This window comes from Carex rostrata, chromosome 28 (assembly GCF_964058835.1).
Source record: "Carex rostrata chromosome 28, lpCarRost1.2, whole genome shotgun sequence".
Classification (NCBI taxonomy): Eukaryota; Viridiplantae; Streptophyta; class Magnoliopsida; order Poales; family Cyperaceae; genus Carex; species Carex rostrata.
Genome location: NC_135945.1, coordinates 3,938,626 through 3,959,576, shown reverse-complemented (window position 1 = coordinate 3,959,576; position 20,951 = coordinate 3,938,626). Strand labels below are relative to the sequence as shown.

The 20,951-nt window shown below is 32.4% G+C and overlaps 1 protein-coding gene and 1 long non-coding RNA gene across 2 annotated transcripts; both read left to right on the top strand.

Annotated features, from left to right (window-relative positions):
- Positions 1-10,196: 10,196 nt before the first annotated feature.
- On the top strand, positions 10,197-12,274 carry LOC144545764 (tyrosine N-monooxygenase-like). The gene is made up of 2 exons (XM_078294323.1): positions 10,197-11,217; positions 11,762-12,274. The coding sequence occupies exons 1-2, from the start codon at positions 10,255-10,257 to the stop codon at positions 12,257-12,259; spliced, it is 1,461 nt and encodes a 486-aa protein (XP_078150449.1). The 5' UTR covers positions 10,197-10,254; the 3' UTR covers positions 12,260-12,274.
- Positions 12,275-18,855: 6,581 nt separating this feature from the next.
- On the top strand, positions 18,856-20,324 carry LOC144545805 (uncharacterized). The gene is made up of 3 exons (XR_013508591.1): positions 18,856-18,926; positions 19,414-19,507; positions 19,657-20,324. It is a non-coding gene; the product is annotated as an uncharacterized LOC144545805 (long non-coding RNA).
- The last annotated feature ends 627 nt before the right edge of the window (positions 20,325-20,951 follow it).

The following is a 20,951-nucleotide window of genomic DNA, read 5'->3' as shown; positions in this document are numbered from 1 at the left end:
TGTTGAGAAATTAAGAAATATAATTATGAGGAAAATGAATTTTATTGAATGTTATTTTTTAAATTGATTATGTATATTTATACAAACTAATTAAGGCTCAATGAGCCGTTATTGTAATGTTGGTTTTGTTTCTGAAATACATACAAGGACATATTCTCTTCTTCTTCTTTTTTTAATTCTAGCCCTTAATCTACGACGATGATTAATCTCAGATTGTAAATTAATATCCATCAAATATTCTTCTATTTCCGTATATTTTATTTTATTAATTTCTATGAATAAAAAAATTCTCCTTGTTTATATCCATTTTCTTTCTTGGTAAAAATTTATTTTGTAAATTGTTTTAATATGTTATTCTAATAAAATTCTTAAACATGATTACTTCCTAAAAATTATTTTATAAATTATATTATCTTAAAATTTATTTTAACATTATTTATAAATTATTTTAATAAATAACCTTATAATTATCTAATAAATTATTTCACAAAATTTATCTTATAAATTAGAACATAAAGAAGGTAATATATTATGTTGTTCATTCTTATTTTAATTTGTAGTAATGCATTTGGTTGATAATAGTGTTATGTGGTTGAGTTGGCGATCTTTTCTTTTGTTGTAATATACTATTTTTGTTGTTTCAATGAAGTTAATTTATCAGCAAAACAATGTATATATTCTCGATAGAAAATTCTCCGTAACAAATATAATCCATAAAAAATTATCTAATAAAAAGAACAACATCTCAGACATAATTTTAAAAACTAAATATCATAACTTTTATTATAAACAAAAACAACCATAAAAAAATGAAGTAAAATCTACAATACATATAAAGCTAAATACATAAAAAAAATTGAAAATTACAAATAATGAAAATTAATTACTAACTTATTGTATTGAATTGTCATTGTGATTTTAAATAAAAAGAATACATAACTACTAAAAATACACATGTCCATTTTAGTATGGTGATTGTCGAGGAAGAAGGTGTCAATAAGGTGTGTTACCATAAAATGGTGCAATTGTATCTCTCCTCATTTATTATTATTATAATTAATCATGTTAATACAAATATAAACCTGTGGGAAAAATTAAGACACTAAGATTATGACTGGAAACACAACATGCATGTGAAATAGAAACTATAAATTGTAACGTGAAAAAAAATAAGGATGAGTGGACGGTTTTAATTATTGGGTTCACTTTCACTTCGAGAGAAGTTAAACCTGATCGGTGGTTGGTAGGTCCAAATAGAATAAGGAATTCAAGCCTTAATTATTTTATCAAATGCGGATTATAATCATGTCAGTTTAACATTTAAAATTAGGCCTCTAAATGTAAACCACCTATTCTTGTTGCTTAAGAGTAATTAGTCCTCTAATGATCCCACTGTCAATGACTATTTTTTTTCAGATCCTAATTCTAAAAAAAAAAAAAAAATACTTTTAGGATCAGTTATTTTTTAATAACCAATCCTAAAAGTTTTTTTTTTATTTTTTTTAGAATTAGGATCGGTTGTTTAGAGAAAACCGAGATCGGTTTTTAGAGAGAACCAATCCTAATCTTATGTAGCGCTAGGGTTTATTTTCGTTTCGCGCCTCTGTACTGATCCAAAATATTTGAGTCTCAACTCATCCCTCTCTCTCTCTCCCTTTCCTCCGTGTCTCTCTCTTTCTCTATCTCCGTCTCTCCCTCTCCTCCGTGTTTCTCTCTCTCTGTCTCCGTCTCTCCCTCTCAAAGCCGCTCTCCCTGTTACGTCCAAAGGGTATGGTAAAAAGCTTCAGTACAATTAGATGTACCTTTTATCCCTAAATACACTTTCAGTTCAGATTGCAAGTATACAATCCTACGGTGTAGTATATTGTCGAGTATCGATCCACAGGGAGTGTGTTTAATTACTATGCTAAAACTTTAGTAATAAATTTCAGAAAAATATAATAAAGTAAAGTGCAATAAAAGTAAATGAGGGGTTTGATCTAACAATTCCTAGTTTTGGGTTCAATACCCGAGAGAGAGAAATTTTAAAACAATAAAAGTAAATTGAGGAAATAAATATTGATTTGCTTTCTAGTTTGAGAAGATCTAGGGGCATTCGGTCTACAATCTCTTACTAACTCTATCTATTCGGTATTTGTTTAAGTTCATGTATGATTTGATGAGGTTTCTAACCTAATATGTTATTAAGGATCACTTTCGTGAATTAATAACGTGTCTAAGTAATTCGAACTTCACGATTAAGTCCTTCATCCTAGCTACCTAGACCATATGCTCTTGTTAGTCTCTCATCTCCTCAAATATTGATATTTCACGATTAAGTCCTTCATACCAATACCCGATTCGATTTGAGATGTCCTAATTAGGGTTTGCCTTCACGGTTAGGTCCTTCACCAAATTCCTAACCTTAATTTCTGTAGTTCCGGCTTAGATTATAAATTGGTTAGATCCTAATCCAAACCTAGGGTATTTGCATTCATAATTTGGTACTCTCCTCTCATCCTAGCAATATTGGTTCTTTCGAATCCAACACGGGACTACTGCGATTTCAAGTACTAACTATGTAATTAACACAAATGATAAATCACAAAAATTAACATCAAATCCCATAAAACAATCATAACAAAAACAAATAACCGAATAAGATACAATCAAACAAGTTCATGCATTGACCTAAACCCCTAGAGAGAGAACTACTCCCTCATGGAGAGATCCATTACAAAAAGTTGGCAAAGTATGAAGAAATGAAATAAAGAAATGATTACACCCTTTATTAAATCAAGAACCTCTATCTTGCCGAATCTTGCTCAGGAAACCATTCTTCTCCTTGCTTAAAAACTTTCCTTACTTCAGAATTTATCGCTAAGTATTGTGTGTGTGGAGGGAAAGAATGAGATTGGATGATCTTTGCGAAGAGATGCCTTCAATGGATAACAAACCCCCTCTTTTATAACTAAAGACCATGTCCAATTTAGAGGCTATGAAGTGGAGTTAGTGGGTGCTATATTTGGATTGTTTCCCATGATAGCTTGTCCAAGTTTAGCTGTAAAAATGTGTCCTTGGTGCGCCAAAAATAGAAACCGTGTTGAAAACGTGTAATTTTGGCTGTCTGCGAGTTTAGTGCGTCCGACTGACTCCAAATTTCCTTTTTTTAGTTTCTCATGTTGTAGATCTTCTTCATAGCTTTCCAAAAAGTGGTCGTACGCTCAAAACGGCACAGGTTAGTGAGATTGAAAATATTTTTTCTTTAAATCAGCTTGAATCGGTGTAACTCGGCCGGAAAATTGGAAAATCGGCCAATTCCGTCACTGTTCATCCGATTTTTTTGAAAAAATCGCACAAACTTGAGAATCGGGCAAAAATCGGCCTGGTCCCGTCCGATTCCGAGTTGAATCGGCCAATTTTTTGAACTATGGGAAAGAGTTCATTGCATTTGTGAATATCAGTGTTGGGATGAAACTCATGCCTTAATGGGATGGCTTGACCGTGTAGTGCTTCTTATGCTTGTGCAGATCCGTATCGTATCGTATCGAATACGTTACGGATACGACGATACGGTAATTTTCAAAACTTAAGGATACGATATGTCTATTATATATATAGAGAGAGAGAGAGAGAATAGGATAATAAATAATCGATTGTTCCTAGCCTCCTGTGTAACCAAGTTGTTTTCCAATTTTTAAAGTCCAAATGATCGATCCAAACTGTTAGATGTGATCTCCATATTAAAATGTGATCTTCATATTAAAAGTTCTCAAATTTGAATTGTCTTTTCGGTGGATTTGAATGTGGCCTTATCCTGATAATTAGAGGCACGTGATCCGATGCAGTCACCGGCAGGTCTATGAGGTCATAAGATGCCCCGTACTCATTCCAGTTCTATAATTATTTATTTATGCTTGATGTAATTGTTTGTTAAGATTATTGTTAAACACATAATATACTGTTTCAATTTAACAACTAAGTTACTGGTACCAAAAAGAAGTTTGCTATAATTATTGCATACTAAGTTACTTTTTCCAGCCAAAAATTTATAATTTCTGGATAAATTAGGACCTCATGGAAAACTTAAATGTGTTGACATAATGTGTGCGCTGTCAAAAAATGTCATTCATAAATAAACAAGAATGTGTTTGTTATGTACAACAGTTTCGTTATTTCGATGGTGGTTCCAAAGAGTTCTGAACGAGCTTTGATTGATTGCTATTGGGTAGTAGCTAGCATTAAATCTTAAATAAATTTTGCATTTCAAGTGGTCGTGATACATTTACTGATAAACATCAAATTAGTACACACCGTCTCTGAAAAGCATCAATTTAGTGAAAAAAAACTGCAATTCAGTAATTTGTAGATAGCAAAAAAACACAAAAAATTTGACAAAACTCAAACTCCAGTCGCTTGTAGAACTGTCTTTGCTAATACTCAAGGTATTCCACGTTTCATGATTTAACTATGGAGGTGTACAATATTGCTTATGGCAGCCACTTGAATAGACACCATCTGAGTCATCATTCTAGCCATCTGCACAATCAAAGCAGCAATGGTGGTTGACTCTTGGGACATTGTTCTACCAAGTATGAATCTCTCCTTAGAGCAATATAGCCCAAGAAATTGAAACAAAATGCAATAAAGGCAATAATTTCTCAAGCTATACTACTAGGCAACCATGCTCTGATATCATGTCAAAAATAATAGAAATATTTCAGAATGCAAAACTCTCAAGAAAACTCCTTTCCCACCCTTTTTTTATTTTTTCTTTCTTAATTAATTTTACACGGCTGCTCCTCTATATATAAGCTCAACTAGATATTCTAGTAAATCAATTACATTTGTTAAACATAGAATACTCAACCTAACATTTAGAAGGAAATCAACTACTGTCTATATGTGAAAGAATACATATGTGCAGCACTCTTTCCCTCTTTGAATAGATATGAATCCTGTCATATCTTCTTTGATTTCCAAATCTTCAGCTGCCAAGTATATTCTCAACAGACCAACTTGAACCTACAATTTAAAATTGAGAATTTCTAATTCTGAACTTTTCAAGGAATCTTTCATCAGTGGTTGTGAATGACTGATCTTTTCATCCTTTCGACCTTGGTTCCATAGGAGCAAGTCATAAAGATTGATAAATAGAACAACAATATTTAGTAATTTGCAGACGATTAGAAGAACGAAGGTGCAGAATGACAGAATAAGATCGAATTTTATTCCTCTTCATTTCCTTGCTCTATTCTCCATCCAAATAAGATGTTAAATTAACAAATGACATTATTTTTATCAACTCCACATGGAGGGAAAATTTCACATTGAAATTCTTCTAATGCCTTGTTTCTATAATAGGAAAGGTAAAGGACGGAAGGGGAGGGAAAAAAGTATAGAAACAAATTTTATTTGAGAGGGTAAGATCAGTGGAGATTATTTCTTATCCATTCCCCTTTTTAAAAAAAAAACAAAACAAACAAACAACAACAACTAATATCCGTCACAAAAAAGAAAGTGACATTCGCATGCTATAGCATAGTCACTGAGTCATATATATGACATATGCGTAGCATGACCTCAATCAATTTTGTGCATCTTCTGCCATGATTAATTAATATAGCTAGCAGCTTAGCATAACTATGACATTTTGGAGAGAGTTTTTGAGATTTGTAACTGATAGAATCATATAACTCAGATTTTGTATCATAGTTGTGCTATTATTGCAAGAATGACTAAATGTATGATACACATGCTTCGCGTCGAGAGAGAACAAAATTCTATCTAGTTTTCTAGATCTACCTTCGATTCAGCACGTGTTCATACAATATCAATTATTCTGGTCCCCATTTGCACCTTATCAATTCGTCCGTTAGAATTCAAACTCAAAATGATTACTGTATTCTAATAAAAATTCTAAATTAGTAGGGTAATGCATGTGCATCAATTTTTTTTTACTCTTGGTAATTTCATAGTTGTATGTTCTAATCCATCCATGCTGCTTGTACACATTTTTTATTTTTGCTTTTTGTTATAACAAAATCATCTAAATTACAATTTTCTGCATACGTGCTTAAAAATATAATTGAAATAATTGTGCTAGATGTTGGGGTTAGCTCGATAATGACCCAACCGAGCAGTTGCTTATGACTGATTTGGTTTAAAACAAATTAAGCTATTTCTATGTTTTTATCGAACATTTTTTTGGTATCAATTCAGATCTTTGAACGTGAATGAGAGTAAATTTAGATCTAGAGAGACAATATTATTTTATAAAGTTAGCTTAAAATTTGATGTTAGGATGCTGTATGGCTATTAATTTGTTTTAATGGAATATATATATATATATATATATGAGGAGGGATCGGATAACACCGTTTTTTGGTGACATCGGATGACACTGTACATTTTCAAAGTTCAAACAGTCGATCCAAATCGTTCAACTTGATGGATATGTTAAAATGTGTTTGCAGATCAAATTTTATATTTTTCTAAATTTTTTTACTATTTATTAAGATGGGTACAAAAATTCAACGGTCTGAATATAGTGATTTTGTTAAATACTTAATAAATAGTAAAAAAATTTAGAAAAATGTAAAATTTGAACTGCAAGCACATTTTAACATATTCATTATGTTGAACGGTTTGGATCGACTGTTTGAACTTTGAAAACTTTGAAAATGCACGATGTCACCAAAAAATGATGTCATCCGATCCCTACTCTATATATATATATATATATATATATATATATTTGATGGCAGTTTTAATGGAATTACTTTCAGCTGTATGACTATTAATATACGATACTCCGCACTTGAAATGGAGCAAAACCAATTGTGCGCTTGACCGTTCAACAACAGAAATAATCCAATAACCAAACTCTCGGTTTTAATTAAATTAGACCAATTATAATTTACAAATTACAAGTACAATTATAACCACCTTTTCCAATTTATTTAATATAAGAGAGGCAAAAAACGAATCATGTACCATTGAAGTATTGTAGATTGTTTTAATTAAATGAAGTAGTACAATGATTGATATACATGCGTGCACCAATATATATATATATATATATATATATATATGTTCCTAGTTCCAAATGAAGTTATTGTTTCCCAAATAGCACCTAATATTGAAATTAAATATTGTACGCGTGTCATGAGCAATATTAAATAATGTCTCTATCAAAAAAAAAAAAAAAAACACTGCAAGACAATATTTTCCACATGACAAATTTCCATATCATCAGGTTGTTTGTTTTATTTCAATGGAGCAATAATCCTGAATGGGACATTTTCTTTGTTTGGTAAAATTGATGGATGTCTCTATCAAAAAAAAAAAAAACACAGCAAGAACAATATTATCCACATGACAAATGTCCATATCATCAGACTGTTACTTATATTTCAATGGAGCAATAATTCTGAATGGGACATTATAAATCTATGACAATATATATCCCTCTGTAATGGCATGGGAGAAATAGAGGATATTATGCGATGCCTCCTAAACATTCACTTTCGTGCTACAAACAAAAATAATAAAGTGATAATTGTGTTGTTGAATTCACATAAATGCTTAATTTTTGAATTATCTTATTTTAACAGGGGCTTATTTGTGAATTATCTAATTAATGGAGTAAATGAGAGATGGTGCTACAGTGAGATGAAATCTTAAAAATAGCGACGAGAGAGAACGCCTCGTCTGTACTTAGCTTAGTATAATTCAAGTTTGATTTGAGAGAGAACGCCTCGTCTGTGCTACAGTGAGATAAAATTGGAGTGAAAAGTTTAGAGAAGTTGGGAGAGAAGGATAATTAATGACACGTAAAACAATGCAGTACAGTGGAGTGAAAACTTTTTTTGGGCAGGATGGGCAGGTCAAAAAATTAATTTATAATAGAGAAAATAAATCTACACCATTAAAAGTAATTCAATGACTGAGATAGATGAAAAGGAGGATGCTGCTTTTCGAAAAGCAACAGAGTTGGATCCCTTTCTTAGTTTGATATCCTTTCTTGAAAAAGAATATAAATATTTTATATTGTATAATCTTTTTTTTTTAATAAAGTGGGGAGTGCCCACCAGTTTCATTACGAAACAACACAATTTTTACATCACTAAGTGCTTGAAAAACTAAAACATAAGTATCACACTAAAGGAAAAGCCTTTAGGCAAGTTTGCAAGAAATGAACAATTATAACAACCGACAAGAAATAAATTAGCCAACAGCAGTTGAATTGTCAAGAGAAGATGAAGGCGCTGTAGTGTCGAACCCTACTAATCCAGTATCACTTAGAAGTAAAGCATCCATAGTATCAAACCCTTCTAACCTAGGGGTTGGATCTTCCTCCAAGTTCAAAGGGTTGTTTACCCTTCCCTGGGTATTTGAGTCCGAAGGTATTATTAGAGCAACTACCTGGTTTAATACACTAATATCCATAGGTAGAATCAAAGTTAATTTAAAGAAAGATTCATCTAACTTTGATTTACATCAAAATGTAGTCAGAGCAATAATTTTTAAAGCTAAAGAACTACTAGAGGGAACTGGAGTATGATCAAAACAAACTTTATTTCTAGCTAACCATATAGTCCACATAGTAGCTGCTCTAATCATTTCTAATAATAATCTATCTTTAAGTGGTATCCAACTATCGAATAGCCATAAATTAGAAACAGATGTACAATTAAAAGTAAAACCATTATGTTGTGCAATCCAAGACCATATGGACTTAGCTATAGGACATGTGACAAAAAGAGGATTAGACGTTTTCAAGTCAGAACAAAAAGGGCAAGAAGGATCCCCTTGCCAATCTTTATTCAGCAAATTTACTTTAACTAAAACTCTCTTCTGCATGACTAGCTACATGAAAACCTTTATCTTGAGAGGAATAATAGCTTTTCAAATAGTGTTAAAAGTATTGTTGGGAATACCCCCAAACTCTAACCACTTATACATTGAATTCACATTGTATAATCAAAATTAATTTTCATAAATTGCTCAGAATCAAATTATATACAACAACGAAATGACTTCGATTATGGTTCATTACATGATAATTAATGTTACTCTTTTTTCTTTCAATATTTTCATTCTTTGCTCAAAGTAACTTCTAATTATGCACGAAAATTCATTTTTTTCAAAGCTCCAATATTCGCCACACGAGATTATATATTTTATTTATAGACCTATGTTACTCGGATACTTCAAATAGACCTTCATATATGTATTGGACATGTATCAGATATGGATATATGTGCCTGATACGGCACCAATACGTATCTGCCTACATGGCATATCCTTACTAAGTCGATACAATCGCCGATACTCTATTGAAATTCACAGGTAAGGATGGATACATTCGGATCGAACCCATTAGCACCCGTGAACCGCACCCGCACCCACGAGCTGCGACTATGAAGGCGTGAAGTCAATAATTAAGCGTAACTGTTTTTTTATTTGAATATGCTTGGTGATATAGGTGAACATGCAGTACGTGGATGGATGCAAAATATAATGTTATAATCAGACTTTAGTCATGCTGATACTTGGATTGTGACAAAAATAGGTCAACAACGGCCTCTACGCCATCGGTTCTGTAACCCATACGTTATCACAGAGATACTCAAGACCAACGGTAGGATTTTTAAATGGGATGGCAAAGTAGGAGGGTCATCCACGCAATCGGTTGATTAGACTAAATAGTCAGTACAAGGTTGAAAGTATTTACAGTGCTGCCCCTAGTTACATACACTATCTGTGTAGAAGCACATCCGATGGTAAAAGAGTGATAGTAAATGTGTTTTTTGTTGTAGTGAATATTTTCTTTCAATATACTTTAGAAAAGAAAATTCAGTGATAGAATTTTTGCAGTCTCGCTAAATAATTAAGCTAGTTATAATACAAATACTGTAGCACAGGTACTATTCTCAGCTCCCAAACCAAAATATTCTATGTTTTTTCACATGGAAAATAACCTGTAACGCTATTGGTCATGTTGGCATGCCATCTACATTGGACAACAATTAAATAAATAGTAGCTGTGCATTTGAAACCAAAATATTCTAAGTTTTTCACATGGACAATAACCTGTGGCGCTATAATGTGGCATGCCATGCACATTGGTCATATGTGTAATGCTTCGAGTATTATAAATAGTAGCTGTGCATTTGAAACCAAGGCATAAAACCTTTACCCAGTCCCAAAAGATTAAGACACCTAATTAAACCTTACAATCAAAAATTGAGCGCCGAACATACAAATTAAATGATGATCAACACCTTAGTAAAAGCCCTCTTGAATCCTTCTCCACACACATTTTCCGGCGCCATCCTTATTTTTACCCTGTTATTTGTCTTCCAAAAGTACCGTCCAAAGAAAGTCCGCATTTCAAAACAAAACCAACTCCCTCCTGGACCAATGCCTTGGCCACTTGTCGGTTGCCTCCCGGCAATGCTCCAACAGAAACCTGTCTCTCGGTGGATCCACCTCCTCATGAAAGATATGAACACAGATATTGCCTGTGTTCGCATTGGCAAAGTTCATGTCATATCAATAACCTGTCCTAAAATTGCGCAAGAAGTAGTAAGAAAGAAAGATGCAATACTTGCATCAAGGCCAACATCTTTTGCCACAAACTTGCTTGTTGGAGGTACAATTTTTTGCCCTTTTGGTGATCAATGGAAGAAAATGAGGAGGATTCTGACTTCAGAAGTAGTATGTCCAGCAAGACACTGTTCATTGTATGATAAAAGAGCTGACGAGGCAAACCACCTTGTGCAATATGTGTACAATCTTTGTCAAAGTTCAAAAGACATTGACATAAGAGTTGTTGCACGGCATTATTGTGGGAATGTGACTCGAAGGCTAATGTTCAACAAAAGGTACTTCAGTCAAGTGATGCCTGATGGTGGCCCTGGCGCTGATGAAATAGAGCAGATAAATGCTATCTTTGATTTACTCAGATACATCTTTGCCTTTTGTATATCTGACTACTTTCCGAGTTTGATAGGTTTAGACTTGGATGGTCATGAAAAGATTCTAAAAACAGCACGGAAGACGTTAGACAAATTGCACGACCCTATTATCACAGAAAGAATCAAACTTTGGAGGCAAGGTAGCAGTGATAGTGAAAGAGAGACTCAAGACTGGCTGGATGTTTTAGTTTCACTTAAAGATGCAGATGGACACTTCCTACTTACTGCAGAGGAGATCAAAACACAAACTATTGTAAGGAAACATCAAACACTTTAATTATAGTGATCTTTGTTACTTCTTCAACTTTATGTACTTAAATTTTTGAAAAAAGAATTACCCCAAAAATATTCAACTATAACGAGTTCTTGTCAATACAACAGAGAAATTGAAAAAAAAAAAATGCAAGTAAAGCAATTCCTGTTGGAGTCGATCTGATAAAAAATGGACCTTTTAATTTTCAATGTAGATTTGTCCCTTTTAATTTTCAACTATAACGAGTTATTGTCCCTTTTAATTACCCCAAAAATATTCAATTTGTCCCTTTTAATTACCCCAAAAATATTCAATTTTCAACTATAACAAGTTTTTGTCCCTTTTAATTACCCCAAAATATTCAACTATAACGAGTTCTTGTCAATACAACGGAGAAATTTAAAAAAAAATAATGCAAGTAAAACAATTCCTGTTGGAGTCGATCTGATAAAAAGTGGACCTTTTTAATTTTCAATGTAGATTTGTCCCTTTTAATTTTCCATGTAGCTAACTAAACTTGACAACAAATGGACCTTCTGGACAGGAACTCTTCCTTGCCAGTGTCGATAATCCTTCGCATGCGGTAGAATGTATTCTTGCAGAGATGATGAACAACCCCGATGTTCTTCAAGAAGCCACAAATGAAATTGATAGAGTGGTCGGCAACGAAAGACTTGTTGATGAATGCGACATCCCTCGACTTAACTACCTCAAAGCCTGCATTAGAGAAGCTATACGTCTTCACCCTCTGGTGCCATTTAATCCTCCACATCAAGCCATGGAGGACACCACAATTGCAGGTTACTTCATTCCCAAGGGCAGTCATGTGCTTCTAAGCCGACTTGGGCTAGGCCGAAACCCTAAAACCTGGGAAGAACCTCTCAAGTTCAAGCCTGAGAGACACTTGACTGACAAGTGCTCAGACGTGTTACTTACTGAACCAGAATTGCGCTTTATATCATTTAGTAGCGGAAGACGCGGTTGTCTGGGCGTCACTCTGGGCACAACTATGACTGTAATATTGCTTGCAAGACTTCTTTAGGGGTTTACTTGGAGGAAACCTTCTGGTGTTTCTTCAATTACTCTCTATGAATCATATGAAGGAACTGCTCTTGCTGAACCTTTAGTTTTGCATGCTCAGCCACGTTTGACCAACTTATTTATCAACTAAGTCGATCAATCGGTCATGGTGACACAAAAGTTCAGTTCATTATGTGAGGGTTTGAGTCATTAATTGTGACAAACATGTTTCAGTTGGGTCTTCGATCTGGTCATTGTCATACCACTGATTTACTCGATAGAGTCGGATTGGTTGGTTATGTTAGTGATATTATCTAGTCCAATTGTATAAATAATTGTATCATGGTTATGTTTTATGAATAATATGTAATTCTGTCTCATAATAAATTATCAATTGTTATGGATCATCAATTGTGTTAGCGCATAACATATTCATTATTATTCTAATAATTCCTGCAACGACAAAATGAGCACCCTTTGCCACAGTGTTTCCTAGCCATTGTTTTCAATGACGAACAGAAAGCTTTTCCAAATCACACCAAAATCTTGAGCGCAGAAATCAACTAGGCCCAAACTTAGATGAGAAGGAAACAGAAACCAGAAATTTCTCCTAGCATAACAATTTAATTACTATCAGTTCTGAGAAGATAGCTTGATCCAATGCCCTCAGAGCAGTTTTTAATTGTTGGAATCAAGGTTCTAAATAGCGATTATAGCGGCATAGCGGGGAGACCAAAAAAAAAAACTATTGCGAATAGCGTAGCTATAGCGGAAGCTATCACACATAGCGATTTTTCCTTTTCAAACTTTATATTCTATATTTCTACTAATTATTAACATAATCAATATTAGAGAATTGATGTAACAACTAAATGACAACTAATCTAAGTCTATACTTTTTATCAATTACGCAAATAAGAATGAAAAAAATCTAAAAAGTAACATTATTTAATAGTTTATACTTCATAGTATTACATATTATAATAGACAAAGAGTAATTAATTTTATAAGGTAAATGAAGTCAATATACATATTTAAACATTTTATAATTATAATAATAATCAAAATCAGCTTTCAATTGAAACGAACGATAATAATTTTACAAATGAATACTATAAAAAGAGTAATCAAAATGAATAATTAGTATTTGAATATTTCTCGATATAGAATGATAGAATAAATCACAAATAAAAATAGAAGCATATAGTTTAGTTTAGTATACTTATCGTAGAAGACCATGTAGCATTAGAAATAAGAATAGAAGTACAGAAGTCCATATAAATTGCAAAAAAAAAAATCATGTAGCATAGCGGTAGCTATAGCAGGTCTCATATAGCGGTAATAGCGGTCAGCTATTATAGCTATAGCGGTCGTAGCTGAGTTAGCGCAATTTTATCTCGTAGCTTAGCGTTTATGGTCCGGAAAAGCTATAGCGTAGCTATAGCGCCGCTATAGCTAGCTATTTAGAAGCCTGGTTGGAATAATTATAATTCCATAATTTTATACTTGTGATGTTTTTTGTAGTGTGAATTATAGAAGGCTTATGTATTTTAAATAAGATAATATGTAAATTTCAATAGATTCAACATGAAGTTTCCTAATAGACCATGAATATATATTTGATCATATTGTAGTTCTTTACTGTTTTCTAATGTGCTTGGGAGGAAGAAATAGGATGAAAAGGGGACAAAAGAAGGTGAATCACTTTGATGCATGTTTGGAATAAGAGGTGAAGGGAGATATCCAGCTGAAACCAAACTAGGTCCAACATCTCTAGGCAACTAAAGTCTAAAGGACTGCCTGGCCTTGCTTCCGCAAATTCCTAAATAATTGTGAGAAATTTATGTTTGCAAAATATCAATGTTAAAGAGACAGATTTGTAAAAAATAACGTTTATGTTTGTATTAAGAAAATAAATAAAAAATTATATAAAAAAAATTAAGTTAGTAATAAAATTACAGAATTGGTATAGTTCTTTTATAATTTTTTTTACTATTTATTAAGCCAGTTTAAAAATCACTAATTTTAATAAACAATAAAATAATTCTAGATCATTGAAAACGGCGATTTTAAAACTGACTTAATAAATAGTAAAAAAAATCTAAAAAATATAAACTTTGGTCTCCAAGCACATTTTAATATAGAATAAATGTTGAACAGTTTGAATTGTCTATTTGGACTTTGAAAATATAAAAACCGAAGCATTTGTTCCACAGCCTAAGAACAAATGTTTTGATATTAGCCAACCCCTCTCTCTCTCTCTCTCTCTCTTTCTCTCTCTTTATATATATAGCAAAGCTAAGGTGTGATGTGCTCACCAAAAGAGTTTGGTGAGTACAACTCCAAAAGTATATCGGATCAACGTCAAACATCGAATCCAAACTGTTGAAATCCATGTGAGTGATGCATATACATGCAAAATTTTGGAAGTTTCTAGTTTATTTGCTACAAGGTCAAGCGGTCAAAGAAATAATAAAATTTGAATATATAAAACAACTTATAAATTAACTTATAAAAATGATCATTTCTTTGACCGCTTGACCTTGTAGCAAATAAACTCAAAACTTTCAAAATTTTGCATGTATATGCATCACTCATGAAAATACATGGATTTCAACGGTTTGGATTCAACGTTTGACATTAATCTGATATTCTTTTGGAGTTGTGCTCACCAAACTCTATTGGTGAGCACATCACACCCTAGCTTTACTCATATATATAGTTGGGCGATGGTACATTGCAATGTATATGCATTTTTGTAAATTGGACTATAAATCACCGGATTCAAACTCCAAATAACTGATCCAAACCATTCATCTTGTTCTCCATATTAATATGTGTTTGGAGACCGAATTTTATATTTTTTGGAAAAATTTTACTATTTTTTTAGATTTATTGAAAATCGTTGTTTTTTCAGACAAATATGGACCATAAAAAAATTGCGATTTTCAATAAATCTAAAAAAAAGTAAAAAAATTCCAAAAAAATGTAAAACTTGGTCTCCAAACACATATTAATATGGAGAACAAGATGAATGGTTTGGATCGGTTATTTAGTCTTTGAATCCGGTGATTTATAGTCCAATGTACAAAAATAGCTATGCATTGCAATGTATGGTTGCCTTACTATATATATATATATATATAGAAATATGCTAGCATGCTATGCATAACATAGAGCCCCTCTGTGCAACGGCTTGGATTTTGACTTTTTAAAATCCTAACGGTCGATCTGAACTGTTCATCTTGTTCTCCATATTAAAATGTATTTGGGGACCAAATTTTACATTTTTCGGAATTTTTTTACTATTTCTTTAGATTTATTGAAAATCTCTGTTTTCAGCAAATCTGGACCATAAAAAAATAGCGATTTTCAATAAATCTAAACAAATAGTAAAAAAATTCCAAAAAATGTAAAATTTGGTCTCCAAATACATATTAATATGGAGAACAAGATGAACAGTTCGGATAGACCGTTAGGATTTTGAAAAGTCGAAATTCAAGGCGTTGCATAGAGGGGCTCTATGCTATGCATAGCATGCTAGCATATTCCTATATATATATATACTAGTAATCGTGCCCGTGCATAGCAACGAGAGCAAATTATGTAGTAGAAAACATTAAGCTCCTTAATAAGGAGGAGAGATAATTTAAATAAAATTTGTAGAGAAAAATAGTTAAATACTATATTTATCTACAAAACAACACATGTGAACTCTAGTGTAGTGGTAAGAATTTTGGCACCAACAGAACCCAACTGGATTCGAATCCCGCCTTCAGCAGAAAAAAAGAAAAAGGGTGCGCGGTGCACAGGCTCGGTCTGCAAGTGCCGTACGTGGTTCAGAGGCGCGGTCTACGGGCACTGGGATCATATGCGGTGCAGCACTGGGATCATATGCGGCGCGACCAATGCATACTTAAGTGTTGAAGCTCATAATTTGGAAAATTCATCTATGTGCGATCTAGAAATTCAACGGCTGAGCATCATTCCGAAAAAAAAAACAGTAAATCAGGACCCCTGCAGGATCTAGACATTAAGCTCCTTAATAAGGATGAGAGATATATATATAGAGAGAGAGAGAGAGGAGGGTTTAAATGCCTCCATTTTTTAAAACTTTAAAAACACAAAATTTAAAACTTAAAAGTCTAATAAAACCGTTGAATATGATCTAGATCATTTTCTCTATATTATCATAAAAAATTATGATATTTCAATTTTATTTTAGTTCCCATAAAGAGCTTGTAAAAAAAAATACTAATGTGGATAATTTTTAGACATTGATTTTTCAACTTATTGATTCACATAAAAACAAAATTGAAATGTGATATTTTTTTGTGAGCATATAGAGAAAATAATATAGATCACATCTAATTGTTTTATAATGAGTTTTAAGTTTTAAATTTTGAGTTATTAAAGTTTTAAAAAATGGAGGCATTTGAACCCTCCTCATACATACATATATATATATATAGAGAGAGAGAGAGAGAGAGAGAGTGGTTGTCTAAGGTCAAAACGTTTTTTCCTAGCCTCCGAAACAAATGACTCGGTTTTCTAATTTTCAAAGTCCAAACAGTCGATCCAAATTGATAGATGTTTAATCTATATTAAAATGTGCTTGGAGACCAAATTTTATATTTTATGGAATTTTTTAACTATTTATTAAGATGGTTTGAAAATTGTTGTTTTTATTAAATTTCTACACTATTGAAAAACAGTGATTTTCAAACAATCTTAATAAATAGTAAAAAAATTTCAAAAATGTAAAATTTGGTCTCCAAACATATTTTAATATATATTGAACATCTAATGGTTTGGATCGACTTTTTGGACTTTCAAAATCGGAAAAACGAGTCATTTGTTCCGGAAACTAGGAAGAAACATTTTTGTGAAAAATATATATGTATAAAGGTTGACTAATATCAAAATGTTTGATCGTAGGTCGTGGAACAAACATTTCAGTATTTACATTTTTAAAGTTTAAATAGTCGATTCAAACAGTTCAACATTTAATCTATAATAAAATGTGGTTGGAGACCAAATTTTATATTTTTTGGAACATTTTTACTATTTCTTGAGCTAGTTTTAAAATCGTTGTTTTCAATGATCTAGAAAATTTTCAATGTTTATTAAAATTAGTGATTTTAAAACTGGATTAATAAATAGTAAAAAAAATAAAAAAATATAAAATTTGGTCTCCAAGCACATTTTCATATAGAGATCACATGTAACGGTTTGAATCAACCGTTTGAACTTTGAAAAATAGAAAATCAATTGGTTGCACCACAGCTCCGGAACAAATATTTTGAAAATATATATATATATATATAGAGAGAGAGAGAGAGAGAGTAAGGCTGCCATACATTGCAATGCATAGGCATTTTTGTATATTGGACTATAAATCATCGGATTCAAAGTCCACCAAATTTTATATTTTTTGGAATTTTTTTACTATTTATTAAGCCACTTTGAAAATCATTGATCCAACGTTGCCTTTTTATTTTTCTTTTACTATTGGATCAGCAATTTTCAAAGTGGCTTAATAAATAGTAAAAAAATTCCAAAAAATGTAAAATTTGGTCTCCAACCACATATTAATATGGAGAACAAGATGAATGGTTTGGATCGATCATTTGGACTTTGAATCAGGTGATTTATAGTCCAATGCACAAAAATATCTATGCATTGTAATGTATGGTAGTCTTACTATATATATATAGGGTAAGGCTACAGTGCTATGGGTTGCATAGAGGGCTAGGATACTACGGCTTAATATTCTAGTATTCAAAATCCTAACGATTGATCCGAACCGTTCATCTTGTTCTCCATGTTAATATGTGTTTGGAGACCAAATTTTACATTTTTTTGGAAATTTTTTACTATTTTTGTAGATAGGTAGAAAATCAGTTGATCTAAAAAATTCTGCACTCTTCAGATATTTGATTTTCTACCTATCTAAAAAAAATAGTAAAAAATTTTCAAAAAATGTAAAATTTAGTCTCCAAACACATTAATATGGAGAATAAGATGAACGGTTCGGATCGACCATTAGGATTTTGAAAACTCGAATATTGAGTTGTAGCACCGTAGCCGTCTATGCAACCCATAGCACCATAGCCTTACCCATATATATATATAGAGAGAGAAAGAGGAGGGATTAAGTTACAACAATTTTTGAGTTACAACAAGTTACCACAACTATTTTCTACATTTTCAAAGTCCAAATCGTCGATCCAAACCATTAGATGTGATATCTACAATAAAATGTGCTTGGAGACCAAAGTTTACATGTTTTTGGAATTTTTTTACTATTTATTATGATGGGTACAATAACTAGTCAAATTCAGACCATTAAATTTTGTACCCATCTTAATAAATAGTAAAAAAATTCCAAAAAAGTAAAATTTGATCTGGAAGCCCATTTTATTGTAGAGATCATGTTGAACGGTTTGGATCGATGATTTGGACTTTGAAAATGAAGAAAATGGTTATGGTAACTTATTGTAAATCAAAAATTATTGTCACTTGATCCTTCCTCACTCTCTCTCTATATATATATATGGGTAAGGCTATGGTGCTATGGGTTGCATAGACGGCTACGGTGCTACAACTCAATATTCGAGTTATCTGTGGTGGCGAGGAGGTTTCAATTCAGAATAAGAAGTTTGCTTCAGCCAAATATCAAATTCAAGGTACTTACTATTTCGCTCCTAATTACTCTCCATTCATGAGATCATGAAAATTGGCTTCCAATTTTAGGGTTCTACATGTTCAATTTGTATGATTGATTAGGATGCTAACTATGGTTGAAGGTGTCATTTACTTGTTATTTTATTGGGCTTGATTTTTTTGTAACTTTTAAAGTGTGTTGTTGAGAAATGTGGGTAAAAAAAAGCTTACCAATTTAAATAGGTCCTCTATCAAGTTTTATTTTACTGTGCCTTTTTCATTTCCCTTTCTCAGTTTGAAACCTCAGCTAAAAGCTCCTTCAATTTCTGTTTTAAACCTAACCTAATCAAGAAAATGATTTAAGCTTCAGAGCAACTGTTTGCTGAATTTTCTCTATCCTGAGATAATGGACCGTTTTTTGTTGCTAATAAATTGAAAGATTTAGGGAAGAAGTTAATAAAAAGAATGTTTTATTATATTTTCCTTGTGTAAATTACATGTACAATCAAGAGGACTGATCAAAGCAGTTTGGGCTAGCAGCAGAGAACTTGTGCCGGAAGTCTAACTTCAGATCTAGCAACAAGTTGTGTTGGTATAATTAGTGGTAGATTTATTTTCACCTCTTATTTACTTTTTATTACAAATTATTCACGGTAATTGCTCAAGTATGAACTACTATTTATTTTAAATCTAGTTCCTCCTATTCAAATTTAATCTAATTCATAACTCAGTGGATCTCCTATTGTAATATAGGAATCCTGCACAAAAGGTGCTTCCCAAAATTGTTGTTTGAATGCGGAAAGATGAACAAGCCCAACAAGACCAGGGCTATAAGGCCGTGCATGAAAAATGGGGTTTCTTCTATTAACGGAAATAATGTTGAGGTTGACAGGATAAGTAGCTTGCCTAATGATTTATTGACCCATATCCTCTCGTTTCTAAGCACAAAAGAGGCTGTGCAAACCTGCGTTGTGTCCAAAAGAAAATAGAGAATGTGATAATAACTTAATCTGTTATTATCTTAGTAATTAGTTTTTCAATCATCCCTTGTAATACCTGACAAGTTCTGTTTGGGTATGGATTTATTTTTAGTGTTGAAGTTATTGTTAACTAATTTTGAGATCCGCTTTGCGTCTTTGGTGTATTGAACCCTAAGAGTGCATTTTCTGCCATTGTTGATTAGAGCTGACTGATCCAATTTGAATGTGTCAGATTGCATCGTGATATGAGCCGACCTATCAAAATTGTTAATCCAATTTGAAGTTTATATTTTGCATCATATGTGGATATCAATAATGGCAGGTATAATGTTATTACTGGATAGAAGGTATGTGTCATTACTGGAGTTGCATGTATAATAAATACTATTTTCTACCTCTTTTGTATGGTTATATTTTAGCTGGTATGCATCATTTGCAGTTGATCAAGTGTTTCTTTGATAATTTTGGTAACCATGGTTAAGATGTGCTCATGTTCATCCAAATAAGATATTATGCTTCTGTTAGGGAGCTCCAGTTTTACTGTTAAGTCATCATGTACAGTTGGGGCCACAGAAACTGTTTGCCCATTTCAACTGAAATTGTCATTTCCTTATGACTTAGTTCCTATTTAATCCCCATGTTTACTTTCTGTGACAGCGCATATCTAAACGGTTTACTGGATTTTTATCAGAAAACCAGTTAAAACCCAATTATTAATGGTTCATATGCACATACAGTCTAATGTTATATTCAAATAATCAATCCCGAACAGCCTCCATGTGCGGTTTTTTCCGATCCAACCGGGCAGTTCAGTTTTTCTAATACTGTATGAAAGAGATAAAATGATCATTTCCTAATTTTTTTGAAGTTCTTTAGCAATTTAAAACATTTTTTCTGTGTACATAATATTTTCTGGATATAATTTAAGTGCAAAGTGGGAAAACCAAATCAGAGCGTGCTGTCCACATATCACATAATATTTTCTGGATATGTTAGAAATGGTAGCAGAGTACTTATAACTAAAGATCCTCTCAACATTCATTTCCCAAATTGAATTATGAACTCAGG

Coding starts and splice junctions, on each gene's coding strand:
- LOC144545764 (XM_078294323.1), top strand. CDS start 10,255: ATGATGATCAACACCTTAGTAAAAGCCCTCTTGAATCCTTCTCCACAC. Junction 11,218..11,761: donor AGATCAAAACACAAACTATT/GTAAGGAAACAT, acceptor CCTTCTGGACAG/GAACTCTTCCTTGCCAGTGT.